This window comes from Halichoeres trimaculatus, unplaced genomic scaffold, assembly GCF_033239565.1.
Source record: "Halichoeres trimaculatus isolate MK-OKI-2021-1 unplaced genomic scaffold, fHalTri1.1 fHalTri1_scaffold_22, whole genome shotgun sequence".
Classification (NCBI taxonomy): Eukaryota; Metazoa; Chordata; class Actinopteri; order Labriformes; family Labridae; genus Halichoeres; species Halichoeres trimaculatus.
This window is the reverse complement of record NW_027437200.1, coordinates 7,881,717-7,900,472: the sequence shown is the minus strand read 5'-3', so window position 1 is coordinate 7,900,472 and position 18,756 is coordinate 7,881,717. Positions and strand designations below refer to the sequence as shown.

At 41.6% G+C, this 18,756-nt stretch overlaps 1 protein-coding gene across 9 annotated transcripts in view; it reads right to left on the bottom strand.

The window, feature by feature from the left end:
* Window positions 1-814: 814 nt before the first annotated feature.
* The window catches only part of nrxn2b (neurexin 2b), a 920,596-nt gene continuing 902,654 nt past the window's right edge, over window positions 815-18,756 (bottom strand). For 7 of the 9 annotated variants that reach the window (XM_074699347.1, XM_074699353.1, XM_074699351.1 and 4 more), the window contains one exon: window positions 815-3,855. In XM_074699347.1, coding sequence (XP_074555448.1) covers window positions 2,966-3,855 — 890 coding nt within the window. In that variant the 3' untranslated portion in view covers window positions 815-2,965. The remainder of the gene's footprint in view (window positions 3,856-18,756) is intronic. The other 2 variants (XM_074699355.1, XM_074699356.1) reach the window with 1 other exon arrangement.

Sequence of the window (18,756 nt, the reverse complement as noted above, 5' to 3'; positions counted from 1 at the left end):
GTCTTAAACCAGTGAGGCTCGCTGCCTCCAGCTTTACAAGTTTCATTCAGTCTTTGCTTTTATACATCTAGGTCCTCCAAGATTGTGTTCATAATCTGCTGTAAGAGTTATTCATCGAGGTACTGGGGCATTCCTGTGGCACCTGTTCTGCAAAGCAGCTTTCATATGGCTTATTTTATCATGGAGGTTTTCTACTGTGCGCTCAGAAACACCACACGCATTTACTCTGTTCAAGATCGCCAAACTTTCTCTTTCTCTTTGTTTACCTGATTGACTCACTGATAACAGCTGTTTGAGCATTCTTGAAACAAAATCTCCATTTCTTCTTCTGTTTTTCTTGATCTTCTCTTGGTCACACCATTGCCGCTCGCCAGGTTTATTGCTGTTTGTGAGTAGTAGACATGTGCAGTTCGCATTTGTTTTCCAGGAGGTTCCCACGTAATCTGCACCTGCATCACTTTCATGGTGTAGTTAGTTAACTGGCTGATTATGTGACTAATGGTCCTGTTTGTGTAGTGACTGAACGTGAGACCAACGAGGAGGCAGACAACCATTCACTCACTCACACACTCACACTGACAGAAAAGTGACCAATCACTGATGAGCATGCTTTGTGGTGGTGGAAGGAAGCTGGATAACCCTGTGAGGCCACTTCGCTGACCATTGCACCGTTCTTTAGGTAAAGAGTAAAACACTCACAGTGACATCAAACAGCAGCTCTGTAGATCAAATAAAGTGCATCAACATATCCTCACTCTGAGATCAGAATTAAATAAGACAAGAAGAGGATAAAGAGACCACGCGACACAGGGAGTAAGAAGTATATAACCAAGTGTATTCCCTCTGTTAATGTACACATATTTAGAGTCATCTCACTGGAACACTTTACAATAACATTTAGAAAGAACATGAAGATACTGGGAGGAGTATGTTTGGGATGGAGAAAGAGAGAAACTAGACAAACGTGGCAGGACAGTTAATCGATGGAGCCCGCCAAATAAAACAGTGGCCTTCGCGTCTCCATCCGTATAGACAAAAATAGATAGAAAAAAGAAAGTAAAAAAACATGGAGAACAGTTAGAGACTGCTTTCTCCACAGGGGTATGAGACATACAATCTGCTGTCCAGAGAAAAGGAATAGATGCTGGATGAAAAACTGTGGATTAAAGGAGAGAAACTTCCTGCCCCTGGAAAAGAAGAATGGATGGCTTCATGTTCAAAACCCAAATCACACTTTCTTTGATTACTAAAAGAAAATACATAGAAATTTCAGTTCCCCAGAACCATATGATCATTTTTTTCTCCAAACAGGAATGATAGTAGGGAAAACACATTTCTCTTAGTAATGGGATGAGAGTCAAATATTTAGACATTTCACAAACTTTTTTCAGGATTTTCTTTTCTTTTCATGGTACAGTTTTCTTTTTTTAATAGAGTTGAGAAAATTGGAATACTAGAGTTCTGTTGTACATCTTTCAGGGAACTGGCGTTCACCTTTTAATGTGTGTGCTCTTTCCACAAAGTTTGCTTTTTGCCCATTGGCTGCCATCAGTCCAGTCAGGCTCCAGAGAGACAGAGAGAGAAAGAGAGAGGGCAAAAGACAGTTGCTTTTTCAGCCGTGAGGCATCTCTCTCCGCAGAGGAACTCCAGCAAGGATGAATTTCCCTAAAATGTCTCTCATTTCTCCAGAGAAAAAAAAAAAAAAAAAAAAGAAAGGAGCAAACCAAAGTGGCTGAGTCTTGCAGCGGGGCATTGCGTCAGCCATACTGTTCATGAAAGGGGCGGGGTCTGGGGTGGTGAAACTGTTCTGACGTCCAAAATCCTGAAGTCCGTCTTCTCTGTGCAGTATCATCATACTTTCATTTCTCTGCATTTCTCAGGTCCACAGGTTTCTGCAACGTCTATACATATATTTATAATTATATAGAACAGAGTTCATCTGGTTTGCTGGAGGTTTTTTTCTGTTTTCGGTTATTAGTAACTGTAAGGACGTGACGCAGTTTCTCTGCTGGCCCACTAGGGGGAGCCTTGGAGCCCCCAGAAACACATGACACAGATCTGCTGGAACAAAAGGACGACCAAGGGGTTTTTGGCCTCGACAAGTTTTTGGCGGCTAAACGTACAAAGTTAGCATCCATTAAGTCGGAGCGGTGGAATCTCACATAGTTGCTACGTTTAACGGTTGTTATGATCATCAATCATCGTCATATTTTTTAAGTTTTTAAACTCCACAGAAAGAAAAATTCTCTTTTTCGTAAATGAATACTACATGCTTGAAACACGGCAGAGTTTACGTTGCACCAGCTGCTGAGCACCGTAGACAAAGAGAGAAACAGAGTGCAAATGAGAGGGAGAGAGAGCAAGATCTGACGAGAGGTAAGAGTTGTCGAACACTCAGATGAGACAGAGTTCCTGTGAGCTGGCAGTATCACTGATTTTAAAGCGAGGGATTTCAAGTTGCTAATTTCAGCCTAGTTGTAAAATAAGATGTTGATACTGTCTAAGGTGGCTGCGTGCACCACACGCTCGCCTCAGAATGAAGCACAGACCTTGACACAAATACTGATGATGGTGCTTCCTTACAGTACTCCAGGTATTAAATAACCTGTCATGAGTTAATCCATGAATCACTGTTTAATCAGCATTTGGTACACAGTTGTTGGCACAGTAAGTGTTGAGATCTGAGCTGTGATAGCCTTTCATTGCAACCACACCATTATTAACATGTAATACGAAGCCAAATCAGTCACAACAATGCTGGCAGGTGTGGACAGGAGCTTGTTTTGCTGCATCTCTCTGATTAGATTAGAATTGGAAACATGGATGGCCACCTGACAATACTGAGTTTAGATGAATTACCCTCTACGTTACATCCGCCTTTCTCACTCTCTCTCACTCTCTCTTGTCTCTTCTCTTCTCTAAGTGCGTCTGTTGTCTGTCTCTGTGGTGTCACGGTGGCGCTCCTTCAGACGTAGTACTCCTTGTCTTTGTTTTTCTTGTTCTTGGTGACTGTCTTGGCAGTGGTGGGCTGTTTTTCTTTCACCAGCGCTCCGTTGCTCTGCGTGGCTGAATTGCTAATGTAGTTGCGGCTCTGGTCCACCTGGTAGGAGCCTTCGTCTCGGTTACGGTACTTGTACATGGCGTAGAGCAGGATGAGGATGCAGAGGGCGGCGGCCGCCACGATGCCGACAACCATTCCTGTGGTGCTGCTGGACTGCTGCACTTCCACAGCGCCTGGGAGCCCTCTCTCAGGAGATGTCGGGTCTGGAGTGGGAACATGGGGGAAATTTGGAGGGTATGTTATACCAGGATTTCTGCGGTGACCTGGATCTGAAGAGGGGTGGACCGGCGGCAGCAACACCTGGTCCCGGGTGTTCATTTTCCCGGCGGGGATATTGTTGCTACTGCTGCTACCGCCAGCGGCTGGCTTGATTCGAGGGTTGAGCTGATCAGGGTTGGCTGTGGGGGTGGAGGAGAGAGGTGGGCGGTGGGAGTTGGGGATGCGTGAGAAGTGGCGGTCTCGGGGGTTCTGCACACCACCCTCAGCAGCAGGGGGTGGAGGGAGGACAGTCCTGTCAGTGACCAGCGGGGAGTTTTTATAATAGTCCTCGTCATCCGACTCGGTCATCTCCCCCGAGCCGTACGCCGACACCTCAATGGTCTCCTCGCAGTCCTCCTGGTCCAAGGGGCAAGGGGGCCGGCCATTGGGCAAGGGGAGGGACTCTTTGGTGGTTTCGAGCAGAGTGAGGAAGGGGCGGTAGGTAGTAGGGGGTGAGGGGATTACTGGATAGCGGGTGGCGATGGATGGGGGGTCTAGAGAGTCCACCGTAATAATGGGCAACACTAATTCACCTCCTAGGACAAGAAAGAGACAACGAAGGAAAAGAGTGTTAGAGACCATCTGAGAAGGACGTCACCTCCAGATCAACAAAATAAAACAGATCAAATTATTACAGCAACACCAGAATTAGAACAGCACTAAAACTTAACATGAGGTTAGTTATACAAGTTTAGTTAGTCTGTGCTACTTAAAAAGTTAAACTGCTGACTAAGTCTGAGCTGAACTAATATACAAGCTGTAGAAACATTCTGTATCCTGCTCCTGTTTCTGACTGCTCTGACCTATAAGATACATTACTAAGACAAGGTAAAAGTAGACTACAAATTACACTGAACAACTTAACATCTAAAGATCTACACAGCCTATCCTTCACTTACTAAGCTTACTACGCTAACGCTCTGATGTTTCTCTCTGCTGTGATTGGTTAAATAAGATAGCAAACCACGAGGTTCAGGTCACTTACATCAACAAATTGGCCGCATGATTTTTGCATGAAAAAAAAAATTACAAAAAGAAAGCTGTGTAAGATTGTTCTTGGATAGTGATAAACAACTTTCCCCCCCGTCTTTACCTCCTTTGATTTTATTGGGTGAGAAATGGTCAGAATGTTAAAGGAATATCTTTGGATGAATCTTTGTTTTTTTTTTTTCTCATTCCCTCCCCTGTAGACATGGTTGTTTCTGTTGCTTAGCTCCGGTTATCTCAATCTGTGTGCAAACCCTCTGGAGCTGCTGCAGGAAACTGATGCCCCTGATTTCTAACCCAAACTCTCAGAGCACTGAGAGAGAGCATTAAACACTACTACTCCCTGATGCCCACCCCCCCAAACACCACATAAAAACATGGGGCAATGATGTACTTCTAAAGCAGCTCTTAACACAAGTGAACACTTGGAAAAATTGTCTGAATGAGCCAATTTTTTGACCAGCTTCAGTCACTTAACCTGAGTGTATCCCACTGCAAATGAACACCCATAAATAAAGCTCTTTGGGTGTAGGTTCATAACATTTGTGTTAATTTAGGTGGAACTAGAGTTACAGCATAGTTTGATCTTTTAAAGCCAAGGCCATATTTCATAATATTTTGGGTCTGAATGACCAATGGGAACAGAAAGTTTCTGGGATTGCTCCATTTTTTATTTTTTTTTTGCTAATAGTGGCAGCCACAAAGTTAGTCCTCTGAGGCATGTGCATTTGATCAAGTTTAGAGATGCTGGATCACACTTTTTCTCTAATTTGATAGAAAGATCTTAATTTTGGCCAAAACCAAGGCAAAATAAACCAGTTAATAGAAGTGGCTCTGCATGGACAGACCCTCAACCAATGCTACATTTCACTCAGAATATACTTTCTGGTTGCTAAACTGTATTTTGTTCCTCATCTTGTGCTAATTTATCTGAAACCAGATGATGCACTTCTAGTAATCATAGGTCAAACAGCTGTTTAAAGACCCAGAATGATACTCTAAATGACACCTTTACTTTAGGGATCTGTAGAACAGGGATGCACTGATCCAACTTTTTAAGCCCCTATACCATTACTAATCCAATCTGATGCCAGTATGAATTTATTATTCTTTAATCCTTGATATGAGACTGAAACTGAGAATCATATATTCATAACTTCAGGATATGTTTTTTTTTAACTTTGTGAACAAAAATGAATCATCCAACATGGCCTTCACAACCCTGGCTAGCTAAAGCTAACTGCATTGATATATTAGGGGATAATAAATGTGTAAAAGTGTGGTGAGTAATCTCCAATACCAGCAGGAGATGCTGAGGTCATCTTCCTTCATGTTAGTTTAGCACTGCCTTGCAATAAATCCTGAGACTTAACAGCACTGATGACATTGGTTGTTGTAAACACAAAAGGGCATAGAACTGAGTCTAATAGATCTGTCCTATGGACCGGTTCTTTGTCATCTGTATCAATTTTACTTTTTGAGTCTGTATCAAACCTATGATTTAGAGTAGGAGTAAACCTTGCATCATTCCCTCTCAATGCAAACACACTCCATGGCATTTTAAAGCTCCACCTGGGAACCCATCGTTTGTGTGGCTAAAGAGGTACTTCTGGTCTCTGTTTGTTTTTCAATGTAAATCTCATCATGCCGTCTTTTAACATTCAAGTGTATCACTCCAGATGAACACTTAAGGTGGGAAGAGTAAACATAAGGGATTTGTCCTTCACTGTCCAGTAAATTGCTCTGCCTGACACCTGCATACACTACAAATTACATGCTTACTATATCAGGCTTGTTGCCTTTTTTGCTTATGTGGGTCATAAAGAGGTAACAATGTTGATTTCATCCTGTTTTATAACCCCTTTAAATCGTGAACTTATTTAAACTATTAAACACTAGAGTTGCACAATAGCTCAAACTTTGTTATTTCTTGAGACTGCAAAAGTAACTTTTCATCTGGCCGACTTTAAAACATTTTCTAATTTGAAAAATGTGCATCCTATACTTGAAAGACAAGGTCTCTGTGTAGAAAGCTTGGTGTCAGATAGCTCCGACTAAGTTTAGAAACCTTAGTGGACATGATATTGATCAGATGCATTACCTCTGGAGGACTACACTGCTGCTACACCGCAAAAAAACTGAAATCTTATCAAGTGTTTTTGTCTTATTTTCAGTAGAAAATGCCTTTTTAGACTTAATATCAGCCACATTCACCCGACCAGTCCAGAAAAATGTCTTAATTCAAGTCATTTAAAGACAAAAATGAGGTCTGAATTGCTTGTAACAAGTTAAAAATATCTGCCAATGGATCAAGAAAAAAGTTACTAGTATTAAGACAATATTTTAGTTTTCAGCAAATTTTCTAGCAAATCTTTCTTGTTCCATTGGCAGATTTTTTAACTTGTTACAAGCAATTCAGACCTCATTTTTGTCTTTCAATAACTTGAATCAAGAAGGTTTTCTGGACTAACAAGTGGAATGTGGCTCATGTTGAGTTTAAAAAGACAATTTTGACAAATATTAAGACATCAACTCTTGATAAGATTTCAGTTTTTGCAGTGTACGATAGCCTTTTTCATGCTGTGGGCTTAAGCTATCTACTGGAGCAATTTCAAAACTATGTGTTCCCTTTAGGTGATTAAGAGCTCAAAATATGCAAAAATATGTAATATGTAATAAAAAAGTAGTGGGAATCTGTTTTGAGGGTTGAGCATATAATCAAAAGAAGTAAGAGTAGCACCAACAGTCTGGTAAAACACTACAATTGATTTCATCAAACGCTTGTGTCAGTGCAGGAAATGTTTAAAGGTCAACAGTCAAGGAGAAAACATTTGAAAAACATATCAAGGTGGGATTAGATTATGGCAAATCTTTAGGGGAGAAAAAGGAAGAGTGACAGCAAAGACAGGACCAAATAAATGCCAACACCACCAGCATAAAATCATGACTCTGGCTCTTTGTTCATTTGGTGAGGTAAATTAGTGGCTCAGGGGGAGAGCGGGTTGGTTCGGGCATTTCAGGGTCAGGTTAAAGGGGAGGTCTTGAGATTGTAACTATTTCCCCTGTTGACTTGTATTCAGCTCAAAAAGAAACCCAAACCTTGACCCCCTCCCCAGTCTTGTCAGATACACAACCATACAATTCACTTAAAGAACAGAAGAGGCCTCGTTACAAAGAGGGAGTTAACAAAGCCACTAAACACATCAGCATTAATAACAACACACTTCAGAGAAACAGGCCTTGAAATGAAGCATACATGAGAGCTGTAGAGGAAAAAAACTTTGTGATTCTTTCAACCCTTCTACCAACTTGTGTTGTAGTGCTGGAAGTGCTAGTTTCCATGGCAATGATATTTCTCTCCATTATATTTTCTTTTTTTCTGTGTTAGAGGGCTGTGTTTCACCTTGAAGGCTGAGGACAGCCGAGCGTGGTGGCACATTTGAGGAACAAAGAGCTTGAAGAATTTTTAAGTTTACTGCTCTTCAATTTCTTCTTTTTATTTTTTGCTCTTACTTTAACTTTGACAAGTTATTCCACTAAAAACTGTTTTGCAGGACCCCAGAGATAGTTTCTCAGGGATCTGGGACATTTGCGTGACTAAGGGTTAAGGACAAGATGGAAGCTTTCTATCTTTACTTTGCCATCTGCCTGCATGGCAGAGATGCTGCAAGTGCAATTTCAAGCTTTCTACTTTGTGCTCAGTGTGCAGCCCACCAATTACTGAGGAGTAACCTCCACTGGCTGTGTGCCCCACTTACATGTGGCTGACTTTGCAAATGGATAGTCTTTTTACGGTAAACACTTTCTGTATTCCTTGCAGAATCAGGGACACTTCCTTCCAGTTCTCTGAACCCACAGAGGGATGCTTAGAAAGGATTATTTATATACGGAGATCTTATTGAAGAACAATAAAGGACTTTGCTATCAAACCGACACATCGCTCTGCTGTGATCTCATGCATAGCAGAGCTAAAGCCTGAAGGGTGTGTATCACCATCCCACATGACGGGCAGGCTGCAGCTACTTGGAAAATAATGAACCTCAGCCCTCTAACACAGACACAAGCAGAGCCACATCTCAGCACTCTAGGCACATATCAAAAGAGCCATCTTTTCATTTCCTGCTGTGTGACCCAAACCCTACTGCACCCATAGTTTAAACCAATCATCAACTTCAATTTGCTGTCCCCTTCTCCACGACTGCACCGTCTTCCCTCTGCACGCTGCTCTGATTGTTCAGTGCACCCCCACAGACAGGTCGCGGACAGGGGGTAAAAAGTTGACCCGATTTGGCACAAGAAATGTGCGCTCACCGAAATGTTTTCCTGCTGGAGGCTGCCAAGAACCACACACTCAAAGAGGATTTGTAAAAGGCTAAGCTTTTTTGGAGTCGAGTAAGTGTTTGACAAATGAGGGTTAGTGCCCGCCGAGGTGTCCATTATAAGGTTTAATGCAGGGTGAGGAGGCCATTCATTCCTGATACTGAACCCTTCCAAGTTCAGACCCCAAAACATACCACGCCCCTTTGAGGAAATGTTAAAAAACAAACAAACAAACAAACATACAAACAAAAACATGTTTATTGTCAAAATCCAAAGGTTTTATAAAATTCCATGGACTCATTGTTCATCGCTACATTAAAAAGAGAAACAGATGCGAAATAATGTGAAGTATTCTTACACTGCTCTGCACCTGGTCCTAAACTATTATCCAGAAAACTAACACTGTCTTTGAACACTAAAAGAAAATAAAATGATCATAATAACTGACCAGCTGGCCTTCTGTAAATATTTTTATCCTCAAATCAAGATTTTAAAAGATAAGTCGTACAGTCTGCAATAGCCTGAGGCAGTGAGCACAACAGCAAATTTGATTTTGCAGTTATCACCAAAAGACTGTAACTCCCCATCAGGCTCCACTGATGGTTTGATCCTTGATTCTGATTGGTTAAAACCACATGACACTGGTGACTAATTTTCTACAGTAAAAGTAACAAACACTAAATTATAGCAGAAAATACGTCCTCTGCATCTGCATGTTGATGTTTTATTTGGTAACATTTTTAATGTTACGACAAAAAAAATTAAAACCTCCTGAGACTCTAGAACCTCATACAGTGACAAAATGTTGGCTTTTCTTCGGCAAAGTACTCTAATAAGTGAAAATGCAAAGCTAACAAAAACTTGGGTCTCAGTAGTAGTAGGTTATGAATGTTGAATCCTGTCCTGTAATCCGGACAACAGCAGCATTTTGGGATTCAGTGAGCAACAGAAACTATAAGAGGTAGTAAGAATAGCAACAATCCTCAAAGTTGTGACAGTTTTCTTGTTTCTGTTTCAAGGTGAGTCAACACCTAAGCTCTTGGGAGGAGGAGGGCTGAAAGAGGACAGAGATGTCAACAGAAACACTCCTGCACATGTCTTGTTTGGCTTCTCTGATGCCACCTTTCAAGGAAATGTTTACTTTGATACAATATTACGAAAGAGCAGGCTCATAACTTCAGCTTCAATGGTCAGTTTAATGTTAGTTTATCCCACAAGGCTAGTAAAACTTTATTACTATAGAAATGTGAAAACCAAGGGATTAAAGTAGCGGTGGGTAAAATACACACGCTCACATAGGCATAAAAACTGTAAATCAAAGAATTCAAATCAAAATCAAATCTAATTGAATCTGATTGGAATCACAACCTAAAGGATCAGCAATACCAAGCCCTAAATTAAAGAGACTTTTTTTCAAGTTGTAAACATAAACAATGTTTATTCAGATTAAAGGATGAGGTGGACACACCCTCTTGGTTTACAAAGTGAACTTTTTTGTTTTCCTTGGCTGCAGAATGACCCAACTTTCTACTTCCTACTAAATGTATAAGAATTTCTTTGCAAATTAATCTTCTTGATTGCATGATTTAAAGTTTGAGTAAATACATCATACACATTCAGAGGAAAACATTAACAAAGCAGAGCATGTTCACCTGTGTTCTCTAACTCTAGCCCCTTCCAGATCAAGTTAAATCAAATCACCAAGTTTAAAGCTCTTAAATGCTGCTTACTGACTTGTGGCTTCATCACGTTTAAACTTAACTCCATGGTTATCTTACAGACTGTGTTATTTTTCAAGAAAAGGCTGTGCAAGAATTTTAACCCATGGTGAAACCCCTCACTCTTTAAAGACCACAACTGATGCAACTGGTGCCCAGATATACTAACCGCATGATGTGTGTATATGTGTGTGTGCCTCCAACATACCACTGTCACTTTAGCATAGAAGAGAAAGAGACGCGAAGATATTCAGACTGATTGATCGAGTTTGACTTCATTGATTTGAAAAGCTGAGACGGTGTAACCACGTTTAGCCCGCATGATGAAATTCTCTTTTTTATCTTTACCCACACGCCACTCCACATCGCTGCCAGTATGAGTCATCCTCCCTCCATTTATTCAAAATGAGCACAGGGCAGATGGATACTGATGCATCTTCGCCGGCCTCCTAACAAACATCGTTACTCTGCCGATCACGTCGCCCTGCTCACATCCATTTGAAATATTTAGAGCAAAAAGGTTGTTTGGAGTTTGAGTGTTCTATAATTCAGCTTTGATTAGGCTGCAGATGGAAAATCCAACAGCATGTCCGTGCATTATATATTTCCCTGTGCTTGCTTTTAAATCATGCACCACAATAGGCACAATTACCGCCGCGCAATCTCTGCAGGAGGGGAGGAGAAAAAAAAACATGCAACTTCATAAACTGTTTACAACTGCTGCATTTGCTGCTGTCGCTCTCAGGCACAAGGATTCATGTTGACACAAGAGGATGATGCTCTGCTCATATTGTGTCTCACTGAGAGTCACATACTGGCTGCAGTCAAAGTCACCTCCCTGCAGCTCATCAGCACCTGGATCAGCTCCATGAAGCCGGCTGGATTTGTTCCCTGGCCTGGCCCTGTGTTTCCAGCTCACTATGGTATAAATAAATCACAGACATGCACAAGGAGTACAGAGATATCAAAATCCCTGCTTAACCACCTCACTTTCTTGGCTTCCTCTGTATCTTTATTTCTTTCTGCTAGCGCACTGCTGATATCAGGTATATCTGCCTCCCATCTCTTTCTGTGCTAAGCTCTCCTTTAAACATATTTGTTGAAAAACAGCTGCAACCTCACCCTGCTCCTGGAAATAAAAGCAATAAAAAAGTAAAAAGACGCTGCTTCAGATAAACCGTGAACCAGCATTGTTTCCCCGTGCTCCTGGGAGGAGCTATGATATTTATTTACAGTTTGAAGTGTGAGCAGAAAGAAGCCCTGCTGAGAAAACAGAGGCACAAGGGAAAAGAAGAAACCATTACTCACAAACGATAGTTTGCAGCAGAAATACCTAATGAGAAAATGCATCATTGACCATTTTTGAAGGGAAATGGTTCGAAGGCATCTGAATAATGTTGAATAATGCAGTTCCTGGGTTTTTTGATACGTTCGCTTAACAGCAGGCTGAGCTGATGGAGCACCAGGCTCTGCAGTTATCCAGCTAATGTACGGAGCCATTCCCCTGACTCTCCTGTCAGAGCTCTTTTTAATCCTGACTGTTTTCACTAAAACGTATCCCTAATGACTGGATATATTGTTTAAATTTTTAGAGCAACAGCTTTTAAAATGTTAATCAAAAGCTAAAATGAATTTACCTGCTGTCAATGTAAACATATTAGAGTTAATTTTTGCTTTACTCTGTAATTGGTTAATATAGTATGAAAAAGCAGAGTGAAAAAAAGGAGCTTTGCTTTAATCGGTCTAATAGAGCACTTATTGTTTTTAAAGGACCATCTGGAATCAGTCGTGTTTTTCCAGGATAAAACTCTGTTTTCTATGAGCGCTATCACCTACTGTTTTAAAAATGTGGCTCTTTGGCATCTATTTGTTTTAAAGAGCAGTTCTGTTAAACACTTAACCCTGGATGTAAAGGGACAAGGTAAAGGATTTATCTGTAGTTGTGTAGCACTGAGATTTGAAACGTGACATGTCTGTGAATCCTGCTTATGTCCTACCAGTGCTCATCTACCATCTCCAACCTCACCAAGCAGAGTTAATGAGTTAGTGTAAACTCAGAAGTACAAGAATCTGCAGTGTGTGGAGGGTCCACTTGAGGCTGGTTCCAGAATTACTGAAACCACAAATGGACCAAGTCAAAATAAAGTCATGTTCACAGCAGAAGTTAACTGCCTGACACAAAAACTGTCTTATGCAGGGTCTATGAGGGGGCGTAGGTGTGGATGGATGACCTCACTTTGCCATATACACCCCCTCTTATTATTATTATTATTATTTATTTATCTCAAACTTAAAAAACAGAAAACAAAAGGAAATAAAGAAATAACAAACAACAACAACCAAATCCAACAAATAATATGAAAACCAAACTGTACTGCTACAGTACCTTAACAAATAAAGCATGTGAGTGCAAACACATGCACAGCAACCAGTTTGAGAAGGAACAGAAAGAAGCAAAAAGCTTATCTAGTCCTGCCCCTGCCCCTCAAGCGATCCTTTTCACATGGAAAATTTCCATACCGCGCACACTCTGAAATTTTTTACTGGCCAGACGGAGATGGCGGAAGTTGTTGAAATGCAGAAATAGAGGCATCTGTATGACGCTTCACACAGAGATCACCACAATAACTGAGTGATAACTAATTCACAGCGCAGGGCCACTCTCAGCAGAGAAGCGGAATTGGTTAAAAGAACCTAGAAAAATCTCTGGGACAGATATGTGAATGAGCTGTAACAAAGACAAACTTCTTCAACTCTCTTTTAGTACACTGGTAGACATATGTTTGTGATACACTGCCCCCTGCAGTTTGGGAATAAACACCAATAAACGCTGTGAGGGGGTGTTAAAAAGCATAAAAACGTCCTCTCCTGCGGATCTCTTGCGTCTGATTTCCGCGCGTCACATTTGTGCGGGAAGCACAACACAGGCTTTACACTTCACTGCAAGGCTAAGCTGAGTGAGAGGTGGGTGCCCTGTAGTTATTAGTGTGAAAGCTTTCTGACAAGACCCCGTCAACACTTTGCTTCAAAACTCTGTTTCAGACACAGATGGGTGACGTCACAGAGGCTGTGTCTACTTGTAATACAGTTCATGACTTTAACCTAAGCTCTATTACTTCCCTTCTAGCTTCCTTCTGCTCGTTGTCCATTACCACAGAATAAATCCAAAAAAAACTTTTCAGTAGAGAAAAAGTCCAGATCCTGCTTCTCACTGCTAAACTTTGCTAAACAGGTGTAATTTCACTAAAGGGACTTTTGATCTTAATGCTGAGATACTTAGAAATAACTTTTAGAAATAACCAGTTTTGGGGCTAATGATCTTGTTTTAATTCATGGATTATGAAAAGGCAAATATATAAAAGTGAGACTGATTTGAGACTTCTTGTCTTTAAAGCAGAGAGCTATGTGTACTGTCTGTTACCCAAAGGCATGAACTGGATGATGACATCATGATACATCAGTGTAAAGCAGAGGTCAGACTACAAGCAGAAGGAATGGTTATAGCTAGATCTGGCAGTCAGATGGTTTGAGCTATGAATTAATCTCTGAGACGGGGGAAGTTTATTAGGCTCTGGAAACATCAGCATTAGTCCCACAGACTAAATGAAGAGAGATGTTGGTGAGAAATAGGAGACGCACCTCAGGGACCTAGTGGGTAAGGGCATGAAGCTAGCGTATCAATTATACAGATGTAGGCAGTTTTCTTCAGGAAGACGTCTAGTCCAGCACCTCTTTATCCTGGGGTCTTAGATCTGGAGGTTAGCACAGTCCTGTTTGAATTTATCTCAATAAATTTCATCATCAGATTAAACTTAATCTACTGAACCGTAGGGTTGTACAGGCTGCAGGGGTTGCACCTGACAAAATACAAATCATTTGAAAACGATCAAACGTATTACTTCAATTCTTGAGGACTTGTTGAGCAACCCAACATCGCCATCTATAGTCTACATATTACCAAACCATCAAGCTATGGGACCAGTATGACAAACTTTGGGCTTCTTGCTAGTTGAGGGACGGCTACAGAGGAGGATCGATAAAGTATCACACTGACAAATAACTGACACCCAGACTGATCGACCGGTGCAGGTTTGATCTCGTGTGAGCTGTGAGTCACACAGAACAAGGAGGGGGAGCTCAGCGCTCTGGGTCATTCCTCATCTATCGCCCAATCTCTCAGTTTGGCTCCTCAACCTTAAAGAGAACACTCGCAGGTCATCTCTATAGCGCATCGTGTGATGAATTATTGAGGAGCTCCTCAAAGCTGTGATCTTGTCAAGAGTAAAACCGATATACAGCCGACAGCATCCTGGGACTGATAAGTAGCTCGGAGGTATGCGAGAGAGGAAAAGTGAGGTCGTGTTGAGGTAGAGAAGATAGAATAAGAGATATTTAATGAGCTGGCTTGTGGTTAAAGGAGGTGTTAGTATATCTTCTCTAATTGTGTGAATACATTTTGTTTCTGAGGATGATGGTTTATCTTTGTGTGTGAAATATCTAAAGCATTGTCACTCCACTATCCCCAGCAAGTTTCATCTTTGTAATCCACACCCTGCGTCCCATCACTTGACAAGAGGCTCATTAACGACGGAACAGGATCCAAACCAAGAGCTCTAATTGGCTGATGTAATTAAAGCTCCCTAACCAAGTCAAAGTTTAATTAGCCTGGTGGGAAAATGAGGAATTGTTCCGTGGAATTTCCCTCTGCTCCCTCCCTTGATTTTGCATCCTGTTCCTCCTTTCCCTTGTATCTCCGTCTCTCTTTCTCTCTCCTCTCCCTGTTTCTCCTCTCCTGCTTTGAGCGCAGAGGAACGTGACGCAAATCTCAATGAGGGTCAGTCCTTCAAAATGCAGTCCTCCTTCCAGCTCTTTCCCTGCTCATCTCTTCTCTGGGCCTTTTTTTTCTCCCCCTCTTCTCGCTCCCTGCACTTTTGTCTATATTGCATCCACTCTGAGCTTGTCAGCAAGTGCGTGACTGCTGCGGCTCTGCAATCACCGTGAGGGGGTCATCATTTAGAGCCAGACAGCCCCAAAAGTTCTGGAGGGTACGCTGTTGTGAGAAAACACCCTGGGATCTGCTCCTGTAGCGCTCCGGCTGCAGGTAAACACATCTGTACACTGGATGGAGCTGCTCTGGCTCAGGGGGAAGTTGTATCGATCCCCATGCATCTGCAGCAGTCATATCTCGCTCAGCTGTGCTTAACATTACTTCTCCTTCCTGAGGGCAGTTCAATAACACAGAGCTGCATCCTGTAATTGAAAACACAGGGAATAGGTTGTATCACAGAGCGACTGCTGGCCTCTGTTTGCCGTGCAGCGATGGGGGGGGGCATGCTTTTTTTGGACCACGTTGATTCTCCCTCCCTCCCGCTTCTTGTGCACAGTTTTCACTGAAGCTTATCCGACCCTGCGGGCTCACCTGGCTGGAACTCCTCTGGCATCTGGAAGGTGCGATATGGAGCACGTGTACAAGCGTGTTTGTTGTTTCTCAGGAGAGAGAAAACTTTACACCCACTGAGTGAGAGAGACAAGTGTCTGTCTGGAAAGGTGAGCATGTCTGCTGCTGTGTGTGCGTGTTTGTGTGGGCACGCAAGAGAGACGAGGGAGGGAGGGAGAGCTGTGTTTCCCCACGGGAGATTAAGGCTGGGCATAGCATCCACCGAAAAACTCTCATTTCTACTTCCGATAAGAAGGGAATTGAGTCTCTATTTCGGTCCCAACCACCTACAGAGAGAAGCCACAGGAGAATTCTGCACTCGAGTTTCTCCACACAGGTTCAGATCAACACACAAACACACCGATCGCTATAATCTCCTATCACTTACAGCCCAACGTATATTCTATTCAAACCTCTAATCCCTGCTCCTTAAAAGGAAACCTGGAAATTGCTTCCAAAAACACAGCTATTAAACTGATCCTAACTTTGAGTTTTTTTTTAAAGTCCCTCCATCCTTAGCAGAAATCTGTCCAGCATCAGCTCATAAAGTGAGATCTATGGTTAGACTGGTGATTTATTTTAGTGCTATTCTTTTTATTCATGAAATAAACCATATGCACCTGCCTGTTTTTGTTTTGTTTAGATTTCACAGCTGCTGCTGCCAAGGATGGCTGACTCCAGGTGCAAGAAAATTACCAAAAACTGAGCTTTAAAGCAAAAAAAAGTTTATATTCTGATGTTTGAACATACACAAGACCAAGTATAGCCAACTGTTATTTAATCAAAGACTTACTGATATAAGAAAACATATTTTTAATATTGTTTCCCATCTGTTAAATGTCACTTGTTTCTTGCTAATCAAACACCAGACACTTTATGTGTATTCTAAAAGCCTAGTCCTTCTCATCAGTTGATCTACTGCGATATTTTCAAGGTTTGTCTTAAATTTTAGGGTGAACGCAAAGAAGCAGAGGAGGTGTCATTCTCTCCACTTCTTGCATCAATGACTTTAAACTTCTCTGATTTGCATTTTCCTGCATTTGACGGTCGAGTTGTTCGTATACATAAGTCTCCATTAGGGCTGGGCGATATGGCCTTACAATAAAATCTCCAATTTTTTCACAAAACAATTGATTTATAATTTTTTGACAATTTTTTCCCACCTTTTAAAGAAAACAATAAGTACAAATGACAGAGATAACCCCCAAAACAGTTTTGTTTTAGTTTTATTAAAAGCGTAATTAAAGTAACCTCAATTTAACTCTTGGAATTGAAGTTTTAGCTCTTCTTCTGTTTCAACTTCACTTTGTAGTTTTAAAGGAGGCAGACTTATTTGTATTCACATTGAAAGCTGCACCATTTTATACATTTTGAATTTAAAAATACAGCTTGGAAAAAAAAAGGTAAAAGTCAAACAACTTCTCAGTCATGTCTGTCCAAGCAGAGCCGCTCTGTTCGATCTCTCTCCCCGCAGTCTGTTTCCACAAATCATGATCAGTCCATATCGCCAAAAAGAGGTAGAGTGGGGGTGTTCTAAGAAAAACTAATGTATATTTCTAAACCTTCTAAATGTACTAATGATCGAATATCTTTTTGAAGAGCAGCAGGTTATACGCCTGTCAATCACATCATTAATAATCTGCAGGTGAACCTAAAAGGGTCCCGTCTTTGTAAATGTTTCAGTCAAAGATCTTAATCAAACCACTGAAAAGTTACAAATAGAAAACAGAGGATTGAAGGAAAAGGATTTGAACGTTTACTGACGAGAGGTCTAGTTCATGTTAAACTCTTTGTGCTGTTGATACGGACCATAAGGATCATGTGTCCATCAAGGTGCTGGATGTCAAAGATGCACAACAACACTTTAATGACATTCTAGTTTCTGTTGCTTTGTTAGTGAACTGTTCAATCACGCTGCACACACGCAGAGTCAGCGCTTGCTGCGGTAGGCTATACAAGGTACGCAATAGCGGGGGAGAAAAATTCGAATTTTTCATTTTTTAAATCGTCCAGAAAGAAAAATTTGAATTAATTGATATAATCGATGTATCACCCAGGCCTAGTCTCCAGTAAATAAGTGTTGGTGGCAATAGACAATGTCAGGAGCGTTTCCATGGAGCATGTTTGTTCAGATTAGGTTATTATTCTCATTATCAGAGATTCATGTGAACGTATAGCAACAGAGAAAGCAGAGTGTGTAGGTCTCCTGCCATTTTTACCTCACCACAGACTAATGAGCAGTAAATTAAATCTAGATTAATAATCTGAACTTTAAAGAGCTGTAGTGGTCTCAGGGAACATTTGCTACTGTTTATATCCTATTTACAGCAGCTTGTATGGATCTGACACTAGACTTAAATAATTTCAGGGTCCCATTCAACAACAACGATCTTGTCTGTCAGAATCTTTCAGGGTAAAATGTCACCAAATGTGAGCGTGCATATCACATACTGAAGGCGTAGCTTTTGTTTGACCCCGACCTCGTCTCTGTAACGTGGTTCTTGGCAGGCTTCAGAAAAGGTCAGCTTAATTGAGTAAGAAACCGCAGCGACAGGGAGTAAGAACACATGGCCTTTAACTTCCCCCACCTGTCATGGTGTAAGAACATTAGCTGACCCACTGTTCACACTCTCAGCGTCACAGCCACCGGGCCTGCCACGCTGCAGCTGTGTGCTGCACAGAACAAGCTGCGTTTCCACGTGGAAACTGTCCTGCCTTGTTAAAAATTGAAGCAGGAGATTGGTGCAACAGCTGGGTAAATGCCAGACACTACCACTCGGCTGAGCAATTGATGGACACCGGCGCTGCTGCCTGCCGGCTGCTTCCAAAGCCACTAAGAAAGGGAGCACATCTGGCCAATCAGAGCAGCCGAAAGAGGGAGGTGCAGTCAGAAAGCATTGAAAAGTGGAGTAGAGGTTACATATTTCTCTGAGTCTAGGCTGCACTTTGATATTCTTTTTACCAAGTGCTATGAG